Raw genomic sequence first — 26,092 nt, forward strand, 5'->3', positions numbered from 1 at the left:
AGAAATCTGTTGTTGGAAATTGGAAGAACAGGTCATCTTAAAAATCACTGCATTGTAGTTTTATTCAGGCCCCTTCAATCTGTGATCGCTGTTGCTTTGCATTGTAAATGCTATTATTACAAAAGTCACAAATATTAGTGTATGTGTGTGTTGTTGGGTAATAAACCAAAAGAACAGAATCTAGCAGCACCTCACTGATTTCTGCTTAAAAACAATAAAAAAGCAATAAAGCTCTGATTTGTTTGGTTGATCTTGTCTCCCTTCCTGCTTGATTTCAGACTGAGTGGCTGTAACCTGTCAGACAGAAGCTGTGAAGCTCTGTCCTCAGTCCTGAGCTCCCAGTCCTCCCATCTGACAGAGCTGGACCTGGGTAACAACAACCTGCAGGATTCAGGAGTGAAGCTTCTGTCTGCTGGGATGAAGAGTCAATACTGCAAACTGGAAACGCTGAGGTCAGATCAAGCAATATCGATTTTTTTTCATCAATTAACATCATTTAATCAATTTCATTTGGAAAAAATTAACAGTGTTTATGTTTTGTTTTTTTAATGAATCCATGCAAGTCACAGTAAACTGCCACATTTGTCTTTTGTAACATGAGGCAATAAGGATTCCAGCATGTCCTGAAACAGTGTTGAAATATTGTAAATGTAGTAGCTCCTCATGGCACCATGAATATACTTTAACACAAGTGTTTCATGTCTTCTTGTCATCCTTTCTTCAGACTGAGTGGCTGTAACCTGTCAGACAGAAGCTGTGAAGCTCTGTCCTCAGTCCTGAGCTCCCAGTCCTCCCATCTGACAGAGCTGGATCTGGGTAAAAACAACCTGCAGGATTCAGGAGTGAAGCTTCTATTTTCTGCAGTGGAGAGTCCAAAGTGTACACTTGGGATTCTCAGGTCAGGATTCAGTCTTTTCTGATGATGATTTAAAACCTGAGTCAGGTCGATAAATGGCTTACTCATTTACAACAGACATGATTTGTTAAATCACCTTATATATGTGTGCTTAAGTTTTGTGCTGCTCTGATTTATTGCCCGTGCTGTCTTTCAGTTCAGCTTTGTCGAGTCTCTGGTAGGATTTCTTTTACATGACCTGTGTAAAAACAAAACAGGAAACACATTAAGCTGAAGTAAGATGCACAATTTGAAAAATGGGGCACAAAAAATGTTGCTGCTTTCTGGAAAGTGCGTCTAAGAAGACCCAATGGAGAAAGTGAAGAGAAAAATCAAAGATTAAGAAAAAGAAAATGGCAGAGGCAGTTTCTCTTGGACTGCCTGCAGATGGGGCGAGACTCTAGAAACAGGGATGATTGGAGAAAATGTAAAGATGCCAGGAGATGAATACTCTGGTGTTCTGGGGATAGTGGGAGTGAGAGGGAGAGATGCCAGTAAATGATTTCAAGGATAAATTTCAGAGAATCAGAGCTAAGAAACCAAAGCAAGTGGGGAACTACAAACATGTGGACAGACTCATAATTAGGCCAAAGACACATTAAAGCAATTATTACAGGTTTAGAAACAGGGATGGATATGAAGGAGCTTAGCATGAATTTGCATTGAGGAAAGAATAGCAACGAGCATCAGAGGAAACAGTTAGGAAAACTAAAAGGATGTACTGGCAGGAATACTGCAGTACTTTAGGAAGAACTACACCAGTTCAGAATGTGTGGAGTACAGTTAACCCTTTACAGCTGATCGGAGCGGGCACGCTCTGTTTTGTGTAACTATTTTTAAATCCCAGTAGCACTGCAACCACGTAAGCTAGCGCAAAAATTTTTTTTGCATATGAAACCGGAGGAGTTGTACTTACATCTTATGCCATCAGCTTGTCCTAGGTTACAGTTTCCTTCCACATAAAGCTTTGCAAAAACTGCATAAAAAGCGCTTGCAGGAACAAAAACATAATATTCCAGAAACATGCCGATCAGCTGTTCGTAACACTTCCTACGTTGGAATAGACGTCAGCGCGAACTTTTGCATGTCCGCCATTACCTGCCCGAAACCGGAAGTGACGTCATTTTCGCGGAAATGTAGTCTTTTTTACTATCAGGGCCTTAGGGCCTATACTCGTCTTTTTAAAAGTTATCTTTGACTTTATGACTTTCTGTGTCGTTTCTGGGATGCTTAGGACTCATATTGCACTGCTGGAAATAGTTTATTTTGATGCATATGCTGCTTTTTTGCAAATTTGCACTATAATATTTATTTTCGTTTTTCCTGCAGTGTATAAAAATTGGTGTATTTCAAAAATAAAACTATGAAGACACTCAAAATAAATTTCCTGTGGTTGTGCAACTTTTTTGTATTTACAGTTTTGAGGGATAAGCCTCTTAAATTTCTCTAACTACAAATATATGTTAAAAAAGCAAAAACGATTTTCAATTTTTTTGTAGTTTATTGCACTTTTTTGCAATTTATGTAATTACTATGCACTTAATGAATAGATATTATTAAAATCTCGGCTATAATGGTTGTATTGATGTATAGCAACTTGAAATGCTCCCAAAAATGGCTCCACAGCAGGTAAAAATATAATATAAGCTCTAGTGGACTTGGTTCTATGGTAGGTCTTAAAGGGTTAAGAACATGAATGCAGACAGGAAACAACAGCAGCTGTTGTAAAGTAAATTCAAACTCCTTCATTAAATGCAGCTGGTTGAGTTGAAAACAATGGAGAATGATTGTGTTACGTTGTTTATTCTCTATAGAAATGGAGCAGAAGGAGTGCATGCAGAGCTGGACGTGGGCTGTATATACATGCGTGTATCTGTGTTGTCTGTGAGCAGAGAAAACAAAGCGCTGGAAATGTCCAGTGTATCATAAGCCAGCCAGTCCTGTTACTGCAATTCACTTCTTCACCAGAAAGTGTCACCATCAGGCTTCAACAGCAGTTTCCAGTATTAATAGTATTAATGAGCTCCAGGTAGTATGGATGGGAAAATGTAGAGATGCTGGGCAAACAATATGATCAAATCCACAGTGGGAATAATTGAAGTGATGACGGCAGGTGTGAGAGAACAAAAATGAATCATATTGAAATGTTAAATCAGGAAAATCCAGGAGAAGCGGATAGTTCTAATGTTCAGTTTGTAATGTTGAATTCAACGCAGCTCTTAAATGCATAAAAATGGCTTCACCTGACGTCAGACTGAACAATCGGATTAGCTACTGATATTGATTTAACCCTTTAAGACCTACCATAGAACCAAGTCCGCCAGAGCTTATATTATATTTTTACCTGCTGTGGAGCCATTTTTGGGAGCATTTCAAGTTGCTATACATCAATACAACCATTACAGCCTAAATTTTAATAATATGTATGTATTAAGTGCATAGTAATTACATAAATTGCAAAAAAGTGCAATAAACTACAAAAAAATTGAAAATCGTTTTTGTTTTTTTAACATATATTTCTAGTTAGAGAAATTTAAGAGGCTTTTCCCTCAAAACTGTAAATACAAAAAAAAAGTTGCACAAAATAGTTTCCCACCACAGGAAATTTATTTTGAGTGCCTTCATAGTTTTATTTTTGAAATACACCAATTTATATATACTGCAGGAAAAACGAAAATAAATATTATACTGCAAATTTGCAAAATAACAGCATATGCATCAAAATAAACTATTTCCAGCAGTGCAATATGAGTCTTAAGCATATGTGGAAGGAAACTGTAACCTAGGACAAGCTGATGGCATAAGATGTAAGTACAACTCCTCAGGTTTCATATGCAAAAAAAATTATTGCGCTAGCTCACGTGGTTACAGTGCTACCGGGATTTAAAAATAGTTGCGCAAAACGGAGTTTGCCCACTCTGACCAGTTTTAAAGGATTAAAGCAAGAAAATATGGTATTAGCATTAGCTGCCAATTCCTATTCACCTAAAATTTGCATTACCTGCTAATGGCAGTCTACTTAGCATTAACTCCTCACTAATGTAATGCTAATTCACATCAAATTATCTTTAGCTTTAGCATTAGCTGCTAGCTTCAGCCTACCTAGCACTAGCTGCTCACATTGTTAAAAGGGAAGAGAAAACAATATTAGCATTAGCTTGTAATAATTATTCACCCCTAATTAGAATTAGCCACTAATGGCAGCATACTTAGCATTAACTCCTCACATCGTTATAATGCAAATGATGCTAACTTGCATTAAATTAGACTGCTGTTATTAGCTAATGCTATTTAGCAGTAGCTGCTCACATTGCTATAAAGCAAAGGAAAACGATATGAGCATTAGGTTCTAATGCGTATTTGCCTTAAATTAGACGTAGGTGCTAATGGCGGCCTACTTAGCATTAGCAGCTCAGATGTTGCAATGCTAGGAAAAAGAGTGTTAGCATTAGCCGTTCACATTGTTATAAAATTAAGGGAAATAGTGTTAGCATTAGCTACTCACATTGTTAAAAAGTGTTAGCATTAGTGCATAATGCTAATTCGCATCAAATTAGCATTAGTTAATAACGGCAGCCTATTTAGCATTAGCAGATAATGTTGACCTTGGCCCACTGGAAAAGTTCAGAACTAAAGATTTAGGAGTGTTTCTCGATAGCTCTTTCTCGGTTGAGAAACAAATGAATTCTGTTATTAAAACCAGCTGTAAGGTTTATATTGTTGATTGTCATTTATGCTTAGAAATATTTACTCATATATGCTTAGAGTTGTATAATCGATTGCATGATGATAGAGGTTTGATCCTTAGTAGTCTGTAAAGACTCTGTGTGCCTTCCAGAGTGCTCTGGCATGCACACAGCACTTGGGGCCATGAGAGAGGTCGTACCCTCTCTTACTGATTTATGGTGTAGGACAGGGGTCTCAAACTCAATTTAGCTGGGGGCCGCTGCAGGCAGAGTCTGGGTGAGGGTGGGCCGCATTAGGTTTTCCACAAGAAAGGCATGGTTAAAAAATTCCAATCTTCTCAAATCTCTTTATTTTTATTTTTAACACAAAATATGAAAAATAAATAAACAAATTAAGAATTAATAAGAAAAAAAATCAATCTGTAATACATAAATAAAACAATAATAAGATATTTTTAGTCAGTGAACTTGTGTGTATCTTTCAGTCTTCTATATCTGCTGTGTTTAGATTGAAATGTCTGTATTAACAGTTCTATAACCTTCTTCTGAACATGAATGGAACACTGTAGAAAATGAACTGTTCTTCTGAACATGGCTTCTCTTGCCTACTCCTTGCTGCTAGAGACCTGGCAGCGTTTCCTCTCGCATAGCCGAGCCAGATTTGGCCTGAGGGAGGAAGCAGTTGCGACCCTCAGTATGTCTTGATGATGATCATCCGTAAGTCTGGACCTGTACTTGGACTTATTGAAGTTCAAAGTGGAGAAGAGCTTTTGGCACAAGTATGTGCTACCAAAAAGGCACATGGTCCGCTTGAACATTCGGGAAAGCCGAGGGAAACTAGGGCTCAAGTCTCTCAAAAATTGTCCAAGCTTGTCTGCTTTTCCACTCACCTCCCTGAACTTTGCTTTGAGTTCAGAGTTGCACTGCAGCTCAATGAGCTCCATTTGAAGCACAGAATCTTGCACATCAAAGGAGAAGGGGTCCGCAAAAATGTGAAAGGTGGCTCTGTGTGTCTTGAAGTCAGCAAATCTGTGATCAAATTCCTCCTGTAGCCTCAAAATGACATCAACATACTCGTCAGCACTGAATGGTGTGCCTGCATCCACGAGTGCCTTGCATGCTGGGAAATGGCAAAGGTTTGTCTGAGAGAGCTGAGCTTTCCAGAGCGCCAGTTTTGTGGAGAATGCTCTCACGTTGTCATAGGCAGCACTGACAAGTTGCCCCTGGCCTTGTAACGTCTTGTTCAGTACATTAAGCTCATGTGTCATATCAACAAGAAAAGCTGAGTCCATGAGCCATTTGGGATCAGTTAGCACAGGAACACTAACTCCATCCTTCTCCATGAAGGCTTCACTTCTGCTCTCAACTCAAAAAGTCTCTTTAATACATTTCCCCTGCTGAGCCAACGTACCTCAGTGAAGTCGAGCACATCCCCATATTCTGACTCCATTTCCTCTAAAAAAGCTCAGAACCTTCGGTGCTTTAAGCCCCTGGATCTGATTTGGTTGATGCATTTCACAACAATAGACATCACATTGTCAAACTTCAGGCATTTGCTGCAAAGGACCTGCTGATGGATGATGCAGTGCAGAGCAATGGCCTCCTCCACGCCTTCCTCTTCCAGTTTGTTTTGTGCCACCAGTCCATTTTTCCTCCCTGTCATTGATGGCGCTCCATCTGTTGTTATTCCAACAAACCTCTTCCATGGCAAACCAACATTCTCAATGGCATCACACAGCTTGTAAATATCTGCTGAGCGGTGGTCTGGCCATGCATTGGAATTACTGTGAGTCTCAACGCGTAGAGAACGTCATTTCTGCTTCTTTTTCTTGCAACCGTAGCACGGCGATCGGCAGATAAAAAGCCGGTAGCAGTCTCCTTTGTTTTTACGCTCGATGTTCATGTCTTTCATGACGACACGAACACCGTGGCGTTTGCAGATGGTAGAAAGTGCAGGGATAGCGAGCGCAAAAAAGGCGACTGCTCACGGCGCCGGGCTGTTGTTACAGGAGAAAGAAGCGGAAATGACACCGTGACATATAACAAATAACATCAGCTGTTTCTGATATTAGTTGTTTTGACTGCTTTTACATTATATTGAAATATATGTAATGTTCATGTTTGCTGCAATGCAAACGCAGTGATGCAAATAAAAACATGGAGCCACAAATTACGGTGCGACCCTATAATTAGTCCGGGTTACCGGGGACTGTTGTTGCCGATGAACAGGTGTCGCTATGTGACTGCAGACTAAATTGGGCTGCATTGAGTTCATGACTTTTCTTTTATCCCGCCGCCTACGCATCACTGTGAGAGTTAATATGAGATCTCTCTCTGTGGAAAAATAACTTTAAATCCCACTGACGTGTGTATAAATCTATATACGTATAATGTCCCGCTGGGCAGCAACTTAAAAAAACAACTTTTTTTGAAGTGTTGTGAACGCAGCGCGCTGGGGCGAATGTCGGCGTTTGCCCAATAGAAAGGAGGAAGCCAGCCAGGCACAGGAAAGAAAGAAACACTCCAGGGCAACGCTGCTGGAACTTTGACTCATTGAGAAATGTTTCCCTGCTTGCATCAAGCCCGGCTGGTGTCCCCTGAGATCCATATCCCACCCTGATTGGTGGGTTAGTTCAGCTCCGCCCACAACACTGTAAAGTGTCATACATTATCAAACTAACATTACATTTTCATATTAAGGTGGGGCCAAAAACTATCGTCCTGCGGGCCGCAATTGGCCCTCGGGCCGCGAGTTTGAGACCCCTGGTGTAGGAGGACACCTACTCTGTGTCTGGTTAAGTATAAGAGCCCTTTGTTAGGGGGACCGCTGGACTCTTAGCACCAGCTTTGGGGTCACAGGGTCACATCTGGAACACACACACACACACACACACACACACACTATGCACAGACTGGTACTCTTTGTTCATACCTGTGTAAGACGTCATAATGAACTTGTGCATATTCATGTAAGCTCAATAAAGAGCAGTGTTACGAGGGAGCAGACGAGAGCGACTGAGGTCAAGTGAAGGAACGGCGCTGTCACAGTTCTCTCCCTCATCAATTGTCTGGTTCCAGCGGTGGGTCTGTGCTAGACGACCCATCACCAGCTTTTTCCACTGGTTACCAGTACGTGGTAGAATCCACTTCCAGATCTGGTTGTCTTTAAATCTGTGAATGGATTGGCTCCATCTTATCTCTCTTTAACAAAAGAATCCAAGTGGAGCCCTCAGGTCTGCAGATAAGCAGCTTCTGACCAGAACTAGACGTAAAAACAGAGGTGAGCTTTATCGATGGCTGCAGCCAAACTCTGGAACAGTCGCCCTTCACATCAGGTCGTCACCAACACTGGACATTTTTAAAAGCCGGTTGGAAACACATTTGTACTCTGTAGCTTTCAATCCTGACCAGTCTTTATAGTCATTACTGTGTATGTTTCCTATTTTCTCTCTACTCTGTGCAGCACTTTGGCTCAAGCTGTTTTTAAATGTGCTGATAAATAAATGTAGATTTCTTTGAATAAAACAGTGGAGCCGAGCTTTGAGCTCAGTGTGTAACAGTGTGTGTGTGAGAGCCATGTAATGTCCATGTGTGCATGCTGACTGTGCTGCTCTGACCCCCCTCCTCCTTTCAGGGTGGAGCCTGCTGGAGTCCGATGGTTGAGACCAGGTCTGAGGAAGTGTAAGTGTGTTTTTAATGGGATTCATGAAAACAAAGCAGCACACATTCAACCATCTTCATCATGTCAGGAGTCATCATCAAAGTGTCAATCAATGAACAGATGATGGATCAATAACTGCAGCTGGATTGTGTTTGTTCTCTCCATCAGATTCCTGTCAACTCACAATCGACACAAACACAGTGAACACAAAGCTCCAACTGTCTGACAACAACAGGAAGGTGACACGTGTGGAGGAGGTTCAGTCATATCCTGATCATCCAGACAGATTCGATTTTTATCAGCTGCTGTGTAGAAATGGTCTGACTGGTCGCTGTTACTGGGAGGTCGAGTGGAGAGGAAATGTTTTTATATCAGTGAGTTACAGAAGCATCAGAAGGAAAGGAGGCAGAGACTGTGTGTTTGGAAGCAATGATCAGTCCTGGAGTATGTACTGCTATGATGATGGTCCTCGTTCTGTCAGGCACAATAACAGAGTAACATCCATCTCCTCCTCCTCCTCTGTCTCTAACAGAGCAGCAGTGTATGTGGACTGTCCTGCTGGCACTCTGTCCTTCTACAGAGTCTCCTCTGACACTCTGATCCACCTCCACACCTTCAACACCACATTCACTCAAACTCTTTATCCTGGGTTTATGTTCTTGTCTCCTGGTTCCTCAGTGTCCCTGTGCTGAGTGGAGTGTAAAGAGTGTCTCCTGTTACAGAAACACTCTGACTGTTGAACAGATAGTTCAGTCTGTACATGTCTGTCTCTTTCACTCACAAACACGTTTTCAGATTCATGGATTCAATCAGTTGATGTTTGAAACTCTTCTAAATGATTCCTTGTAAACTTCTTCCTCTTCAGTCACAAACAAACAGGAAATGATGTCACATGTGTTCCTGTCCACACAGCAGAATGAGTCTATTGCTGACAGTGATGTACAAACAGAGTGAGCATTTCTGAGGCCCAAAATAAACTGAGTAGTTCACTGAATGAACAATGGACTGTGAGCTCAGTTCCTTCATCATTAGTATGGATTATATATGTATATGTATTATATTAGTATCATATATATCAGGTGCTGCTGCTTTCAGTCATTGTGCAAATGTGCTGTTTGTAAGCTTGTAAAGCTGCAGTCAGCTGAGACTGAAGAAGTCACCTGATCAGTGAGCAAACGTTTCTGAAAACGTCCAGATGAACAGAATCAACCTGTAGCGACTTCCACAGTCGCTACAGGCCGGGGATGGAGCCTGCCTATTTGCCTGACGCGCTGTCAAAGTTACGCAATAATGCGAGAGATGGAATTGTTTGCTCGTTTAATTAAAGTGCTTTGGGATTTTTTACAGAGTAGTATCATCGGCTCCTGATTCAAACTCTTACAACATCACAGGCTCTAATATAACGAAGCGAACATGTAGTGCAGCGGTCAACAAAAACTACGGCTACCCAGCCCTCCTCTCTGTCAAAATCAAAACCCGTGAATGACAGACTGACAACGCCCATTTATGTCACCGCTAGCACCCACGTGACTCCCATAACAACCAAACAAATAAAAACCCAGTGATCATCAAAATTCAATACATTCAATTATGGCTCCTACACACCAGCCCCTAATTATTAGGATCCCTTCTAATAATTACCCATAATTAACCAACTAGGAGACATAAAACATGCAGAAAAAAGTCAAGCATTTACTGTATTTCAATATTACCCGCAGGAATCCTATAGGTAATCTTAAAGTCTATTTTTAAAGAAAAATGAGAGACATTTTATGTCCAAATACAATCAAAGTCTGATAATTGGACCCAGAAGTCTTTAACTGTGATCTGCCTCCAGCAGTAGACACAATTTAGTAATAGGTCGATCCAGGCAACTAGTCTGAGTTTTAATCCGAACTTGACGAACGAATCCTCTTCGGTCAGGAAAAGTCTTTATCACACGTCCCATTGGCCAAGAGTTTCGAGATGCCGAACTGTCCATGATGAGAACCAGATCTCCCACGATGAGGTTCCTTTTTACTCCAATCCATCGCTGACGTTCCTGTTGCTGTAGTAGGTATTCCTTCACCCATCTTTTCCAAAACAAGTCAGACATGTATTGGACTTGTTTCCATCTTCTGTGTGTGTACATATCAGTGGAATGGAATACTCCTGGTGGTAATATCGGTGAGGTCTTTAACAGAAGAAGATGATTAGGGGTCAAAGCTTCCAGGTCGTTAGGATCCATTGAGGCTTTGGTAATTGGGCGGCTGTTAATGATGGCTTCAACCTCACAAAGTAATGTATGAAGACCTTCTTCTTGCATTGAAACGTCTGAACGCATTAACGAAAGAGTCAGTATCCAGTGATGGAGCAACCTCAATGTGAACAGCACGGATAGCAAGGCAGGTGAATATAACACCATATCTCTTCACCACGCTCCTACTTTTTACACTGAAGGGTCCGAAGTAATCCACTCCCACCCGCGTGAATGGAGGTTCATCTGGAATGATTCTTTCATTGGGCAAATCCGCCATCTGTTGATTCACTGGTGGAGCATTAAGACGTCGACAGATGACACATTTAGATAACACTTTTCTTATTGCTGTACTAGCTCCAATCAACCAGTACTTTTCTCTTAGCTTAGACAGCATGTGGTTACGACCACCATGTCCAACTTCCTGATGTATGTGTCTAAGCAAGAGCTTGGAAATGTGTTGATCCTTTGCTAGTATTATGGGATGTTTCACCTCAACCGGCATCGATGATCTACCAAGTCTCCCACCTACTCTGAGAATTCCATCATGCAGCTGTGGACAGAGTCTTCTTAGAGGACTTGATTTTATAATGGGTTGTCCCTTCTCCAGACTCACAAGCTCCAAGGAAAATCTCCTCTTCTGACAGAAATTGATAATGACAACCTCAGCTTTGTCCAGATCTTCCACTGTAAGATTCTTAATCACAGATGTTCTCTTAAAGTTCCTCAGCTTTTCTTCCACAAATGATTTCTGTTGCTCTTTGGTGACCTCTGACTGTGATAAGCTTGAACACAATTCTCTCCTTTTCTTCGCAAAGGACAGAAGCAAGTCCTTAAATTTTAACAGCCATGCCACTGACTTCTTAAGACGTGTCCAGGTGGAAAAATGTTTAAACAAGCGAGTAACAGAATTTTCTCCAGCTTACTCAACACTCACTGTGGCAACTGTTTTTACCTCAGGATCATCAGATGCAAGCAGACTGATGTCATCTGGGTAGACAGGCCATTCACTCCTAGATTGTAGAAGATACTGAGGCCCAGACAACCACTTTGTATTCTTCATAAAAACATCGACTTTCACTCCTCTTGAGGCCATATCTGCTGGATTGCTGGCAGTGTCCACATATCTCCATTGCGAGGAAGATGAAACTCTTAAGATTTGTGAAACTCGGTTGGCCACAAAAACCTTGAATCTTGAAGTTTCACTCCTGATGTATTTAAGAACAGAAGCACTGTCTGTCCAAAACACAGAATCCAGAAGTTCCATCTGCAGCTCTTTCCTCCAGAGTACATCTAATCGACTGGCCATGGTTGCTGCAATGAGCTCCATCCTCGGGATGGTAAAGGATTTAAGAGGAGCGACACGAGCTTTTCCCATAACAAACGCACAGTGTCGTTCTGAACAGATGTTTTCAATCAGCAGATAGGTCACTGTTCCATACCCATCCTCACTGGCATCACAGAAATGGTGCAACTGAGCACTCGTGATTTCTCCAAATCCATTAGGTTTCAAACAACGACTCACTTCAAACTTGCTCAATAGCTGGAGCTGCTGGAGCCATGTTAACCATCTTTTGGAAAACAGCTCGGTTACATTATTGTCCCAGCCGATTCCTTCCTGGCATAGATCTCTTAGGATTTTCTTAGCAGTTAAGACCACAGGACTTAGCATTCCAAGAGGATCATAGATAGAACTGACAATTGAAAGGATTCCTCTTCTGGTAAGCGGTCTGTCCTTGAGCGCAATCTTGAATTTAAAAGAGTCTGATTTTATACACCATTCCACGCCCAAAACTCGCTCGGTCATTGAGGAATCCAATTCCATGTTCAACTCTTTCATTCCTATGGCTCTGTGACTTTCAGGATTTGATTCCAGCACTCCAGGCTTGTTGGTGATCCACTTTTTGAGCAGAAATCCTCCTTTGGCACACAAAGAAACCAACTCGTGGTACATTAACAGTGCTTCCTCATCAGTTTCAACGGACACAAGACAATCATCCACATAAAAACAGTGCAACAACTTCTTCACAGCTTCCTCACTGTAGAGATGTCCGAAGTCATCCGCACACTTTCTGAGTGCAAAGTTGGCACAACTTGATGACGAAGTTGCCCCGAAGAGATGTACATTCATCCTGTATTCAGATGTTGGTTGTTCCAGATCACCTTTAGGCCACCAGAGAAATCTCAATAGATCTTTATCTTCAGCTAGAATCATGACTTGATGGAACATGGATTCAATATCTCCCATAACTACAACTGGCTCCTTCCTGAATCTTGTGATCACTCCTATTAAAGAGCTTGTAAGATCAGGTCCTTGTAAGAGTTGGGAGTTTAAAGATGTTCCCTGATAACTCATTCCACAGTCAAACACAACTCTGAGTTTCTTCTTGGTCGGATGGTAAACACCATGGTGTGGTATATACCACAGCTTGCCATCATTGCGATTGATCTCCTCTTCCGGGACCTTTTCAGCATAACCTTTAGCCAGAAGCTCATTCATGAAGACTTTGTACTCAGTATGAAACACTGTGTCTCTCTCAAATCTCTTTTATAGAAAGCACAGACGTTGTTGAACAACTTTCTTATTGTTTGGCATACTGATACTGGCATTCCGAAAAGGTAATGCTATCTGGATATGACCACCCACATATTTGGCAGAGTTGGTCACTATTTCCAGAAATCTCTGATCCTCTCTTGACAATCCAACCTGCTCATCAACTTTGCTCTCAGGAAAGTCATTCTTGAACTGTTGCTGCCAAAGCTCCTCCAGCGTGACAACAGAAATTCTGTTGACTGTAACTTGTGGATGCTTCTGATCACCTGTAGCTTCACAGTTTCCTGAAAGTGGTCCATTGATGGTCCAGCCAAGCCTTGTCCTTACGGCATACGGTCCTCGATCCACACTACACACCACTTCCAGAGGCTTTGGGAATGTTCGTTCCAATCAGAAGTTCGATTCCTGCATTTATTTGAGGCAGGGTTATGTGTTTTAAATGTGCCCATCCTTCAATATCTCCTGGTGTTGTAATATTTCCTTTATGTACAGGCATGGACTCCTGTGTGTACACTTTTGGCAGTTCCAGAAATTCGTCACCACAAAGAGCGGCAACCTCCAGTCCTGATAAAGTGTTGCTGCTCACAATTCTTTCCTGGCCCATGGTTCTGAGGAGGATGTTTCCTTTCCTTCCCTCAAGGTGAAGTCTGCGCATCAGACTCTCAGTGCAGAAAACTGCTGTGCTCCCTTGGTCCAAAAAAGCATACGTTGTAATAATGTTGCTTCCTTTCTTTGACTTTACTTGGACAGGCACAATGGGCAGTTTACAGTCCTGGTCTCCAGCCCCTGTAAGACCACTCGACACCAGTGTGCTCACATGCGGCTGCATGTTCCTGTCGGTCTTTTCAGAAGGTGAACTTTCTTTGTGCAGGATGGTGGGATGTTTCCGGCTGCATTTGGAACAGGAAATCCTCTTACGGCAATCTTTACTGATGTGTCCTATACACAATCAGCCAAAACAGATGCCATTTTCCTTTAAGAAGGTTATCTTCTTCTCATGAGCCATTTTTCCCAACTGTGCACAGACGTCCAACATATGTCTTCCTCCACAACAAATACAGACGTTTCTTCCAACCTGATTAATTTTCATTTCCATTTCCGCAGGCTTAGGTGTACTCTCCACAACTTGCATAGTGGTGGCAAAGCTTGTTCCTTTATTTCCAGGTCTGCCTTGATACTTGGCTTTACTCATTCCTTTTATTGGTAAAGAAAGCGGAGAATCTTGAATATTACCGAATACAGGATCAGTTAATATTCTTATTTGCTTCTCCAAAAAGTCTGCAATATCCATAAATTTGGCTCTTCTTTTATGCCTTTCTTGCAGGTCACAAACATGGCTTCTCCATTTGTCCCTAAATTTATACGGCAATTTTTTAATAATGTTCACCATATTAGAAGGCATGTCCAAATCACTCAGATGCTGGCTGCACCTCCTCCATTGCATTACAGCATCCCCTGAGGAACAAACTGTAGTTCTGAAGAGCTTTTACTTCCTCTGTTTTAATTGATGGCCATGAAAGTGCCTTGTCCAGATATGCAGCTGCGACCTTCTGTTCATCGCCATAGTGCTCCTTTAACAGTGATTTTGCCTTGCGATAACCACGATCCGAGTTCATTTGTTGACAGCTTCTCACCAATTCCTTTGCATGGCCTCTTGTGTACAATTCCAAAAAATATAAACGATCGCTGTTATTCTTCGTATTGCACTCAACTGCATTCTCAAATGCTTTAATAAATGAATAATATTGAAGTGGATCTCCATCAAAATGAGGTATTTCTCTCTTTGGTAAAGAAAAGAGGCTTTGTTGTTGGATTAAGAGTGTTGTTATTTCGTTTTGTTTAGTCATTATTCCAATAACATCATTTTGTGGTTCCAGTTCCACCATACCATTTGTATAACAGTCATTTTGTCCATTTGCATCAGATGGGTTTGAAGGAATAACTGAATATTGTCGAGGATGCTTATTTTGAGAAGATTCAGTCAGCACGGCTTGTTGCATGACACATTCCTGGGTTTTATCTTTTCTCCTGTTTTTAGTTTCAGCATTAGTCAATGAATTTTGTTTTGCAGAAATGTGAGGTATAAATTCCAATGCATCAACATTAAGGGTTTGTTTAGATCTTTCATGGGAAATGTATGAATTCATTCCATCTGAAACTTTTAAAGATCCTTTTTTGCTTGTTATACTTTGAGCTTTAAGGACATTTATTGTAGCCATTTTTTCAGCAATTTCAGTGTCCAATTTTAGCCTTTCCTTTCTTTTACGAAGACGTTCCTCCTCTTCTTCCAGTACATGTTTCTCATCCAATAATTTCTGCTTTATCATTAAAGCTGCCAACTCTGCCTCAACTTTCATACGAACAGATGAAGTTGAAGTCACAGCCAGCAGACCCAGCCAGGCTCCACCATCAGCCAGCAGGCCACAGCCAGGCTCCACCATCAGCCAGCAGGCCTAGCCAGGCGCCATCATCAGAAATTCCGCTTCCGGGTCCTTCGTGGTGGCCGCCTCGTGCTCTCGCTTCAGTATGCCACCCAAGAAAGGCCCAACACCAGAGGAGGTTGAGGACATTAAAACCTCCCTCGGAGCGCTGTGCGGAGACGTGGCCGCAGTCAGGGCACAGCAGGAGCTGCTTCTGGGGCTTCTGGAGGAGGTAAAACAGCTACGCCTCCAAAATGCCGAGAAGGACAGACGGATCATGGATCTCGAGCGGCGGGTGGATGAGCTGGAGCAGTACACCCGTACGAACGACGTGGTCATCAGCGGTATTAAAATCAAGCCGCGCTCGTACGCGCGCGCGGTGGCCGGGAACGTCGGGGAGCCCAGCGACGAGGAGACCCGCTCGGTGGAGCAACAGGTGGCGTCCTTCCTCCAAAGCAAGGGGATAGAGATGGACCTGGAGCACATAGAAGCATGTCACTCACTGCCCAGGAGGAGTGACAGACCGCCGGCCGTCATTATGAGATTTGTCAATCGGAAGAACAAGGTCGCACTGCTGAAACAAGGACGCAAACTGAAAGGCACGGACGTTTTCATTAATGAGCATCTGACACGAAAAAACGCAGACATCGCGAGGAAGGCAAGGCAACTGAAGAAGAACGGTAAAATACAACATACATGGGTAACAAACTGTAAGATTTTCATTAAGCTAAACGGGACACCAGAAGAGGCAAAAGTACTGATAGTGAGGAACATGGAGGATCTGGACAAGTATAACTGACACCAATGTATCAATTACACCAGGAAATGACATGGACACGTTGAAATTAGTTCTTCAACAGAAAGTAATTGATCTAGATTGTGAATATAAGGAGCATAATATAATAGATCCAGAAATAGATTCTGAAAGTAACTTTCTCTCTTCTTTTGTTAAAAATTGTAATTATTTCACTCAGGAACAATATGAAAAAGAAATTAACCTAGACGGGAAGCTCTCATTAATTCACTTTAACAGCAGAAGTATGTACTCTAATTTTGATTTCATTAAGGACTATTTGCAACAATTTTCTCGCCCCTTTAGTGTTATAGCCATCACTGAAACTTGGTTCAATGTCGATAAAGGAATAGATTTTTGTTTGAATGGATATGATTTAAAATACATGAATAGATTAAATAAGGCGGGCGGCGGGGTTGCTATATATGTTCATAACTCTATAAAATATAATGTTGTAACAACTATGTCTATGGCTATTGATGGAATTTTGGAATGTTTGACTATTGAGATTATGAATGAAAAAAAGAGAAATGTTATAATAAGTTGCATATATCGGACACCCAGTTCAAGTATTGACACTTTTAATGAATGGATAGAAAAAACGTTTGCTTCGGTGAACCAAAAATTACTATTTATCTGTGGTGATTTTAACATTGATTTGCTAAATCCAACAAGGTTAAAAGCCATTGATGACTTTACTGACACAATGTACAGCTTATCACTATATCCAACAATAACAAAGCCAAGCAGAATAACATCACATAGCGCCACTATTATTGACAATATTTTTACTAATGTCATGGATTTCCAAATTAATAGTGGCCTGCTTGTCTGTGATATAACTGACCACTTACCAGTTTTTACTTTGTGTGACTGTGATTTAAAAAAAATAGATACCAAGATCATGATAGCAAAGCGAACAATAAATGAAGAAGCAATTCATGCCTTCAATTTCGATTTAGCACAACAAGATTGGAGTTCGGTGTATGAAGAGTCAGATGTGGACAAGGCTTATGATAATTTTCTAGATATTTTTACTATGTGGTACAATAAACATTGTCCTGTAAACGAACACATGACAAAGAAAAAAAAGATAAAAAGTCCTTGGCTCGCAAAAGGAATTATTAATGCTTGCAAAAAGAAAAACAATCTGTATAAACAGTTTATCAAAGTAAAAACAAAAGAAGTGGAACAAAGATATAAAGCATATAGAAATAAATTGACTGATATTATAAGAACGAGCAAACAACTTTATTATAGAAGAAGATTATATGAAAATAAAAACAATATAAAAGGAACTTGGGATGTGTTAAACAACTTAATTAAACAAGGATCTTCTGGAACATCATATCCTGAATATTTTACTGATGCAAATGGTGAAAATCACAACATGAGTAATATTGTCGATGGGTTCAATAAATTCTTCATAAATGTTGGCCCTGAACTAGCAGCGGACATCCCGTGTCATAAAAATGAAAATATCAGTAATATAAAATCAAATCCCTTTTCACTGTTCCTCTCAGCTACAAATGAGCAAGAAGTAATAAATATCACATTAAAATGTAAAAGTAAGTCTTCAATGGATTATCATGACATAAATATGTCTGTAGTTAAACAGGTTATTCTGAATATTGCTAGTCCCTTAACATATATCTGTAATTTATCATTTCAGTCCGGTTGTTTTCCAAAAAAAATGAAAATTGCGAAAGTAATACCACTATATAAAAGTAATGACAAACACAGTTTTACCAATTATAGGCCTATTTCTCTACTGCCTCAATTCTCAAAAGTTCTAGAAAAACTTTTTAATTCAAGATTAGAAAAATTCCTTGAAAAACATCAAATAATAAATGTTGGTCAGTATGGTTTCAGAACGCAAAGAACCACTTCAATGGCGATAATTGAGGCAGTAGAAGAAATTACTGATACACTGGATAAAAATAAATATGCAGTTGGTATTTTTGTTGATCTCAAAAAGGCCTTCGACACAATCAATCACTCAATTTTACTGGATAAATTGGAAAGATATGGTATTCGAGGGAAAGCTGGTAACTGGTTAAAAAGTTACCTAACAGGTCGGGAACAATATGTTAGCATAGGGCATTACCATTCAGAGAAACTTGGTATTACATGTGGTGTTCCCCAAGGGTCAGTGTTGGGACCAAAACTTTTCAATGTATACATAAATGATATTTTTGATGTTTCTCAAGTACTTAAACTCATACTGTTCGCAGATGACACCAACATATTTTTCAGTAGCGATGATTATACTGATCTTGTAATGACCGTAAACAGGGAGCTACAATTAATAAAAAAATGGATGGACATAAATAAATTATCATTAAATATAAATAAAACTAAAGCAATGTTTTTTGGTAATTTAAAATATAATATAGAATTACCAATTATCATTGAAGGTGTACCAATTGATAATGTGAGTGAAAACAAATTTTTGGGAGTTATAATTGATAACAAAATTTCATGGAAACCCCACGTCAGACACATAAAAACCAAAATTTCCAGAAGCCTCGCAGTTTTGAACAAAGTGAAACAATTCCTTGATAAAGATGCACTTCGTACTCTGTACTGTACCCTGGTTCTTCCATATCTTACATATTGTGTGGAAGTGTGGGGAAATACATATAAAAATACAACTAATCCATTAGTCACAGTACAGAAACGAGCACTGCGTATTATTCACAAGGCTGGTTATCTAGATCATACTCACAAATTCTTTCTTCAGGCAAAGTTACTTAAATTCCAGGATCTGGTTAATTACAATACATCCATAATTTTGTATAAAGCTTTTACTAAGCTTTTACCGGCAAATTTACAAACTAGATTTGAAATTCGAGAAAAGGTTTATAATGTGAGAGGCTTTGGAGAATTCAAATTACCCAGAACTCGAACAACCCGTAAAGGTTTTTGTGTGTCTGTATGTGGTGTGAAAATCTGGAACAGTCTAAGTTTACAATTGAAACAATGCAAAAATATTCATAGATTTAAATTTCTCTACAAACAGTTGGTCTGGTCACAGTATACTCAATGATGGGTTTTAGTGTGCTCTGTAATGTCTGTTCTCTTACCATTGCTGGTATGGATTCCAAAATAAAAAAAAAATAAATAAAGTGTGCGTATGTATGTACATATATGTACTTGTGTGTGTAGATATATATGTATGTATATGTATGTGTGTTTGTTACTTGTAGTTATTACTGCCTGTTACCTGTGGTAATGCAATTTATAATTTATATATTCTGTATTCAGTTATGAAGGCTCTAATTGTTGGTTGCGAGCTGCCGCTTAGATGCTTGTATGTGCCCGGAGCTGTTGATGGGTCTGTATGCAATGATGGGCGTAGCTGCGGGAAGTTTATTGTTTTTTTTGTTGATGAGTGAGTATAGGGGTGGGCTTTAATAAGTTTTCTTCGTCCCACTCCTTTTTCAGGCAATTTTTGTTTTTTGTTTTGTGTATTTTATGTTCAATATAGGTATTTGTTGTGCCTGAAAATGAATAAATAAATGAATGAAATGAATGAATGAAGATCTTGATGAAGAAGTTTTGTGGCTTTCAACATTTGAAACACTATCACTTGGCTTGATATCATCCTCCACTTCTGTCTCAGTATTTGATGCAACATTGTTTTCCAATAAATTGATTTGCTTTGGACAAACGGCAGCATTTTGTTCTCTTTGATTTATCCAGTTCTGAATTTCATTTAAAAACACATTGGTGTATTTCATGATACTTGAAAACCATTCCTCTTGTTTTATTACTTCTTCCTCTGGCACCAAAGACAACACCTCAACATGTGAACTTGAAGCCTTTTCACACAGTGCCTTTAAATCCACCAAATACTGCTTAATTTGAAAAAGATTTTCATTGTGTTGCATGAGCGCTTTCATTTTTTGTATTAGTCCTTTCATTTTATTAACATATATTTTGCATTCATTTTGTGATTTTTCGATTTTATTCAACAATGCCTTTCCAGTCATTTTTCTTTCTCTCTTTCCCCCCAAATCATTAGAGGAACAATCATCACCACCTGTTTGACTCATGATTTTCCCGTTTGTTTGTTCAATTTTTTATTTATTTATTTTAATCTTCAGTGATCATCCATTAAAACATATCCTCTGGAAGCCACAATAGACTTTGACCATAAAATCCTTTCAACGTAACGGCACTTTAATTGTCCATCTGAACGTCATCCAAGCAGCATAATTAATAAGACGCAGCGCAGACATCAATCCAAGAGCGCAGCCAAAAACGTTGCACATTTAACCAACATTTATTCCATTCAGTGTCTCCTCTTGAAACATCTCAGCGCTAATGCAATGTCGCTTCCTTTTCCACAACCAGACATGCACAGGTATTCTTACCTGCGCTCCTCAGAATTGCGTCAGGTGTGTCGGTGCTGCTGGGCTCACCCATTCAGATGCGCTGCACTTACTTGGCGTCTTTCAGGTTCCTTGATCTGATTTCTTTGATCCTGCTTGCGGCTGGCTTCTCCAGAATGCCGTTTTTTTGTTGACTAAAGATGTAGCGACTTCCACAGTCGCTACAGGCCGGGGATGGAGCCTGCCTATTTGCCTGACGCGCTGTCAAAGTTACGCAATAATGCGAGAGATGGAATTGTTTGCTCGTTTAATTAAAGTGCTTTGGGATTTTTTACAGAGTAGTATCATCGGCTCCTGATTCAAACTCTTACAACATCACAGGCTCTAATATAACGAAGCGAACATGTAGTGCAGCGGTCAACAAAAACTACGGCTACCCAGCCCTCCTCTCTGTCAAAATCAAAACCCGTGAATGACAGACTGACAACGCCCATTTATGTCACCGCTAGCACCCACGTGACTCCCATAACAACCAAACAAATAAAAACCCAGTGATCATCAAAATTCAATACATTCAATTATGGCTCCTACACAACCTTTTGGGATCAGCCAGCAATGCAGCATCATTGTTGTTCAGCTTCAGAGGTTTGCAGGAATGAACTGATGACCAGAAACAGCTGCAAAGTCCAAGAAAATACCAGCTGGAGTTCAGCTGCATTTGAAGAAGTCAAAGAAAAGTAAGGATGGCAAAGGGCGACGTTTTCTTCCAAAGAGCTGCAAACATGGTCGACGCCTCATTAGAAGAATCATCTGGACATTTGTGAGGAACTCTAACCAAGAAAGCAACGTCACACAGATCCAACAGACAGTTTCCATGACTGCAAGTGTTGAGTGGAAAAATGCTACATTGCATTATTGCATCCTCTCACCACAGGAGGCGCTGTTGGCACCACTGATTGCTGATCAGCTGTTCTCTGATGATCTGATTGATACTGTGAATAACGGGACTCACTGAACTCTGTGACACAGTGAAGATTACAGAGTTGAACTTCACCCTTTAAGACTGACCACAGAACCAAGTCCGCCAGAGCTTTTGTTATATTTTTACATGCTGTGGAGCCATTTGTGGGAGCATTTCAAGTTGCTATACATCAATACAACTGTTATAGCCCTAATTTTAATAATATGTATGCATTAAGTCCATAGTAACTACATAAACTGCAAAAACAACCTCTGCTCATCCATCTCTGTGTGTATCAGGATACATTTGGTTCATAATACACAGAAAAATCAGAGTTATTACCTGTAATAAATGTGAAAGATTCCAGCATTGATAACCAGGCAGGACTGAAACACATCCAAGCTGTCACCACGGTAACAGCACCGTCCATCCACAGGTGAGGGGAGGAGCAAAAAGAGGGACTTTGACCATTTTATACTAAAGACACTCAACTAATGTTTCTAATATGAAACAAATAAGCCCACATTAATGTGAGCGTTTATTAAATAATAATAATGATGATTTCCTCCTGATCTCATTTCCACAGCAGAGAAAACTGTGGTGTATATTGAGGTGGAGGGTGTGGTCTGTGGCTCAGGTGTAGAGTGAGGGTGGGGTGCACCACAGCAGCATGCTGGGACTGCTGAGGGTGGAGGAGGGAGTGATGATGACATCAGAGCTGCAGCACAGAGACCAGTGAACACACAGTCTGTTCATCTTTGCATAGATACAATATACAGCACAATATTGAATGACAGACACGCTGTGGGAGCTTCCACAGATACACTGACGTCAGCATCCAGAGTCCTCCTGCTGCTCCCCCCTCAGAGCCCCGTGATCAGCACCAACACATTCAGTTAGATGACAGAGTCCAGCTGCAGCTAGAATCAGCTCCCCTCTGTGAACAACAGCACAGCGTCAGTGTTTCACACTCAGTGAAAGGAGGAAACAGCAGAAGAACACCATGTGTGCTACGTTTCCCAGGACACACTACAAACTGCACAAATACAGAGCAGCACGTGGAAGGACCTGGAGCTGCATTTACAGAGCTGCAGACAGCGTGATGTCCTGTATGGACAGGTGGAAGGAACCAAGTCCTCAGCTGGAACACTCGTGTTTGTCCACAGACAGGAAACACAGCAGGAAACTTCCTCACAGAAGTGCAGCTCATGGATAACACACTTCCTGTCAGTCAGAATGAGGCTGCAGCCAAACACAGAAAGGTGTTTTTGTCCAGATGAGCCCAGAGAAGAAACACGAGTGTTCACAGACATCAGAAGCTCAGAGAGGTGAAACATGAGGTTGGAGTCCTCGTCAGCATCCAGAAGAGCTGCTGTGAAACCCTGAGTACTCATGACAGACTCTGATGGCACAAACACATCATGATTCAAACAGAAAGACAAACATGGAGCTCCTGATCCTCCTGCATGAGAACAAGCTGACATGAGCGCTGTGTCTGAGAGTGTCTCCCTGTCACAGTGACAATAACACAGCTGCTGCTCACAGTCATTAAACTGACCTGAGGTCAGCTGTGCTCCTTACATATGAACCATGTGACCTCACATCAGTGCTGTGGATGACTGTAGTCATAGAAGAGTAGAGCTGTAGCAGGTGGTGTGAGGAGGAGGTGGTGTATTCTAGTTAACGCAGTACTGAAACACTCCAGCAGAGGGCGCTGTTAAGTCCTTATTGTAACACAGTTACTGTGTGCAGTTAGACTTCATACATAATCTGCACTTATTTCCATCAGACATGCTGTCAGTAAATGATTGGTTTCTATTGATTCTACTTCCTGTTGACTCGTTTGATGACAGTGAAACAATCACAGCTGATTGTGTGATGATGTAAACTGTCACTGTTACATTCAGTGTGTGTGACATAATGTTAGTGCAGGCTGATAACAGCCTGGTTCTGTTAGAAACACATGAACGTGTCCATAGATCAGTGTGTGTTTAACATGAGAGCTTCAGCCCTGCTGATGTGTTAAATAAAGACATGCAGGAAAACTGATGAGACTCTGAAATAACTCTTTATATTTATAATGTAACTCTGCATCAAAAGAACAACAAAGGATCCCAGACAGGTTTCTGTGAACAAAGACCATTCTGATGTTTCTGTGTTTCTAACACTTTGACATTATTAGTAAACAGACTGCAGTGAGCAGCATTTATAAAGAGCTTCTATATAAAGATATGACAGCTGTTTGACAAGTTTATCACTCTGTGTTTGGACCTGATCAGTCCAGCTGTTTACTTGAAACATGTTCATTTACCTGTTCTGTTATATTCATGTTCTTGTCTCTGTTGAAAACACATTTTAATGTCCCTCAGATTTTTCTCCCAGATGAATAAATATAAAAATGACACAAACTGACTGCAGCTACTTTTTGTCCTTTCTGTCAAAAACCTTCATGTGACTCATGAGAGACACGTTTCAGCTGTTTGTGACAGATCAGAGGCCAACAAGTCATTTATAACACTTTCCATCATTGTTTAAAGTTCTCAGTGTTTCTGTGTTGCTGCGTATAGGATCTCCCAGCATCATCACTGTGCTGTCCAATCATTGTGTGCGAGGTTACCCTTATAGTGCGATGTGTGTTTGCACAAAGAGAAGCATGTGTGTCAAATATAAATAAGCACAGAACAGAAACAGCTGCTCATTTCTTCTGTTTAGAGTCAAGTTAGTGTTTTGTGTCTTTGTTTGAGGCCTGATGTCGAGCAGAGGTGTGTGTAACTGCACTGCTCTGTTATATGTGTGAAGTGTGTGCTTCTCTTCAGCATCATCTTTGTCACTGCTGATTCCTTTGTGTCATCATGTGTTGAGAAGAGAGAACAGTTATAACGGAGGAGCAAAAGGAAGCCCTGAAATCTGCATCAACAAGGAAGTGTTGGCTCACCAGTGATCCCAGCAGAGCCACTGGTTTGGCTCCAGTTGTTCTAGATTCAATGATGTTGTTGCTACAGATACATGTCAGCATCTTTATTGAATTTAATATGAAGCAGAAATGGTGTCATTAGGAGAAGAAGAGGAGAACAAGTCCGGCGAGGAGGCAGCAGCTCTTAAAGATGAAACAGCAGCTCAGCCCTGAGCTCAGAGAGCTGCACATGAAAAAGCTCCTCAAGCAGATCCTGTCAGAGGTTTGTCATCAACAGGAGGAACTGTTCACATCATAGGATGAAGATGCTGTCAGCTGGATGAAGAAGGTTATTTAATGCAAACGTTCACACTGAAGTCAAATTGTTGTCGTGTTGAACAGATTCATGTACTGATCGTCTCCAGAATGTTAGAAGAGCTTCAATGAATCATTAGAAACAACTTACAGCTGCACAGCTGTGTCAAACACATCTGTGTGTCATTGTGGGATTGTTGTGTTTCTACATGTGACACACGTCTAAAACATGCACACAATCTGAACACAAACAGGGACTCATGTGTTCCCACAGCCAGATGCTGAGAGCCATTTCCTTGTAGTCCTGTGTCTACATACATGAACCATTAGATGTTATTGGAATGATTGTCAGCTCTGATAGTTTCATGTGTGTTTAGCTGGACGCTGTTTGATCCTCGACATGTTTAAAGGTGTCCAGTCCTGAGACACTGGGGCTGGAAACAGCTGTGATGTCATTGGACTGTCACACAGACAGAAGTGCATGAAGTGAGCAGCCGAGGAGCCGCTGATGTTTTGGATTCAACAGCATTTGAAAGGTCGACACAGACACATTTGCACACAGAAAGCTGAATCTGTCATATGCCACAGTGAACTCACTGTTCAGTGTTTTTCAGGAAGCTTCTTAACTGCCTCTGCTGCCAAACAAGCAGCTGATGTCCTTGAGAAGAAGCTGAAGAAGTCTTCAACAACAAATACAGGAAGTGGACTTTCAAATACTAGATTCACTTTAGACTCACAGAGAAATGACTCAACCAGCTGTGTTTGACTCTATGAAAGGTCAGTGTGTGTCTGCACACAGACTGTTGTGTTGGACTGTTATTCAGTTGTCTGCTGAATGTTTTCAAATGTCTGCATCTCAGCTGTGATGAGGCTGGGGGTCATGGGAGGCCACCGTAGCAGCCTCTTCAACATCATGACATCATCATAAATGCTGCTGGACTGTCTGATGGGCTGACGGTGAAAAAGCCGTCGGGAAGGAAACAGAAGACATTTCAGAGGCTGCAGCAGATTTCTTTGATTCGGGGCCTTTTTCAGCTTTATTGGACAGAGCAGTGAAGATAAGTGACAGCAAAGCAGAGAGAAAGGGGGCGTGGCCCGGGTCAAAGCCAGGCCAGCTGCTCTCCACCTCGTGGTCACCTGCTCATCCTAGTGAGCTCCACCAGCAGCCCTTTCACACACTTTACACTGTCAAACACTGTGTGTGGACCTCAGCTAACAACAGGCTACATTTAAGTCTGGACTACATGCTTTTATATTGTTTTTATTCCATCAGCAGCTCAACATCATGAGCAGCTTTGACATAAAGACATCAAACTCAAGCTGACTTTAAGCTACTTTTAA

The 26,092-nt window shown here is 40.9% G+C and overlaps 1 protein-coding gene across 1 annotated transcript in view; it reads left to right on the top strand.

Annotated features, from left to right (window-relative positions):
• The window catches only part of LOC146634309 (protein NLRC3-like), a 709,813-nt gene that overhangs the window by 147,675 nt on the left and 536,046 nt on the right, over positions 1-26,092 (top strand). Inside the window, exons 9-10 of the mRNA XM_085376492.1 lie at positions 279-452; positions 725-898. Of these exons, the coding sequence (XP_085232618.1) occupies positions 279-452; positions 725-898 (348 nt within the window). The remainder of the gene's footprint in view (positions 1-278; positions 453-724; positions 899-26,092) is intronic.

Source organism: Diplotaxodon limnothrissa, linkage group LG3 (genome assembly GCF_057381915.1).
Source record: "Diplotaxodon limnothrissa isolate DT_005_m linkage group LG3, D_limnothrissa_male_GT1.1, whole genome shotgun sequence".
In the NCBI taxonomy this organism is placed as follows: domain Eukaryota; kingdom Metazoa; phylum Chordata; class Actinopteri; order Cichliformes; family Cichlidae; genus Diplotaxodon; species Diplotaxodon limnothrissa.